General features: G+C 40.5%; 1 protein-coding gene across 1 annotated transcript in view; it reads left to right on the top strand.

Annotated features, from left to right (window-relative positions):
• Nucleotides 1–490: 490 nt before the first annotated feature.
• The window catches only part of LOC138008163 (ras-related protein Rab-8A-like), an 18,403-nt gene continuing 16,393 nt past the window's right edge, over nucleotides 491–2,500 (top strand). Inside the window, exons 1-2 of the mRNA XM_068855392.1 lie at nucleotides 491–681; nucleotides 803–863. Coding sequence (XP_068711493.1) covers nucleotides 558–681; nucleotides 803–863 — 185 coding nt within the window. The 5' untranslated portion in view covers nucleotides 491–557. The remainder of the gene's footprint in view (nucleotides 682–802; nucleotides 864–2,500) is intronic.

The following is a 2,500-nucleotide window of genomic DNA, read 5'->3' on the forward strand; positions in this document are numbered from 1 at the left end:
GTACTCAGCAGAATCATCGCGTTTGTGAAAAAAAGTTCACGCCAACAATTGTTGCAATTGTTGTAAGGAAGGGTTACGTTTTTGCAAACGTTGGCCGTGTAGCACTTGTACTTCAACAGAAATAACTATTAGAGAGTAATGTGAAGTGCTATTTTCTACCCACACATGGCTTACATGGGCAGAAAATAGCACTTCACATTACCCTCCAAGAGAGTGTTTTCACGTGATGTCACGGCGGCCATGTTGGTGTTCCTAAACAATGGAACGGCGGTCATGTTGGTGTACCCAACTAATCCTCCTGGAATTGAGCTCCATTATCGTGCAAACGTGTTTCGGTGGAAAAACAAGGTTACTGATCACGTGAGTGAAAACACTCCGAAGATTATTTCGAAGTTTGTAAGAACCGGAAATAGAGCCCAAGCATGTACGATTCTGCTTCCGGCTTGGTTACCTATTATTGTACAATGCGCAGTCGTAGTTTGAGGCCACGCCTGCCCAGTTCAACAGTTGAGAAAGTCGAGCAGACAGAAAGAGCAGAAGCCAGTTAGTGTTCTGGCATGGCCAAAACATATGATTTTCTGTTCAAACTGCTGCTTATAGGAGACTCAGGAGTGGGCAAAACGTGCGTGTTGTTCCGATTCTCTGAAGATGCTTTTAATTCGACCTTCATCTCCACAATAGGTCGGTGTATTTCGCAAGCTTTGCAAGAGTTTGTGCTTTGCTTTTTGTCATCATTGCTGTGGAATTTGGGCGGCTTCGGCTACATTTCACTCCTGTTGAAGAATTCTTTTGTGGGTTTTAGGGATTGATTTTAAAATAAGGACGATAGAGTTGGATGGAAAGAAGATAAAGCTTCAAATATGGTGAGTACGTACGTTAAAATGCACAGTTGATCTCGGTGCTTATTCCGGGCAATGATTGACTGAGCAGCTGCGTATACCAAGCGAAGCTATTGCTCTTTTTTATTACATACAGACTTACAACAAGACAAAGCGGAGCTAATTGATTAGACATATTATCATAGATTCCGTTGCTTAATAATTATGAAGAACTTTGTGTTTTGTGATAGTTTAAGCTGTAACAAAGTTGACCTTACTTATCCAGAAAATATCAGATGACGAAAAAGCTATTTGTTTTACTTTCAAGATTAAATGCACCCAACCAAGCTCAAAGGTTAACGCATTGACTTTTGGTTTATTCCTTGCGGAATGTTTCCTTGAAATGGCCTTCAATCTCCTTACCAGCTGATTTTGAATTGTTTACCCCATTGCTGTGTCAAAAGCAATTATAAAGTCATTGTCCGTGAGTACAAGCTATGCAAAAAGTAAAATTAACCGGTAATACCCTGAGCTCAGTGATCTTGTTCGACATGTGATATTCTCTTGACCCTACAGTTGTTAGTTAATGATACTTGTGATAGTCAATTCAAGTAGGTGACATGGAGAAAATGGTTGTTTGGACAAGCATTAATGTGAGGTTTTCTCTTATAAGACAGCTTTTGTTTTTGTCAGTATCACTGGGAAATATTAATTTCAATTGAAGTGAACAAGTTCATGGTTGTAGCTTTGCAGGTGTAAACAACTTCATACTGCATTTTTGTCATTTTTCTATACAAATGGTAACCGGTCGTTTCGCCTACTGGTCGTTTCGCCTACTGTCTGTTCGCCTACATATAATGTCGGTTCGCCTACATCCAATGTGTCAGTTCGCCTACGATTCATATGTAAAAACTTTGTATAAAAGTCCTTGTCGAACCTCACAGAAAAAACTATGAGTCCTTGAGTGGCCTATACTAAAGAATGTGAGACTTTTCATTAACATACTACTCAGCTGCTGCTCCCATCTGAATGGACCTGCTCGTTGCCAGTAAAACCTAAACTTCCCCACATACATTGAGTTTATTAGAATTAATCACCAATGATCTGTTTTAAGGGGCGGGAGTCACGCAGACAACCCAAATGTCCCCGCATGTAATAAGTAAAACTGTAATGATTATTAGGGTGCGTTCGATTGACCCTCTTCCGGAATAGGAATAACCGGAATAACATCTTCGATCTGTTCGATTGACCCGTATTCCAATTCCGGAATAAGGGGATTATATTCCAAACATTCTGCTCCCACGGGCAGAATGTTTGGAATAATCCAGAATAATGACGTCACACTCGAGGCTGTTTTCGTGCAGCGAAAACAATGGCGGACGCGAAGGACGAAAGTTTCAGCACTTTTGAGGAGGATGTCGAAGCCCTGAAGAAAAAAGGATACTGTTGGACCAGAGATGAGACACTTCTTTTGATATCCTTGTATCAACAAAACCAAGAATTGTTCAAAAACGTCAATTACAAGAAAAAACAAGTTTGGGAATTAATTGCTTCCCGAATGAAGAGTTCATATGGTTGTAATGCCAGAGCCGACCAATGCGAAGGGAAATGGAAAGCCTTAACTCTATCATTTCGAAAATGCGAAGACCACAACAACCAGACAGGTAGCAACAGGAAAGAAT

This window comes from Montipora foliosa, chromosome 6 (assembly GCF_036669935.1).
Source record: "Montipora foliosa isolate CH-2021 chromosome 6, ASM3666993v2, whole genome shotgun sequence".
NCBI classification, from domain to species: Eukaryota; Metazoa; Cnidaria; class Anthozoa; order Scleractinia; family Acroporidae; genus Montipora; species Montipora foliosa.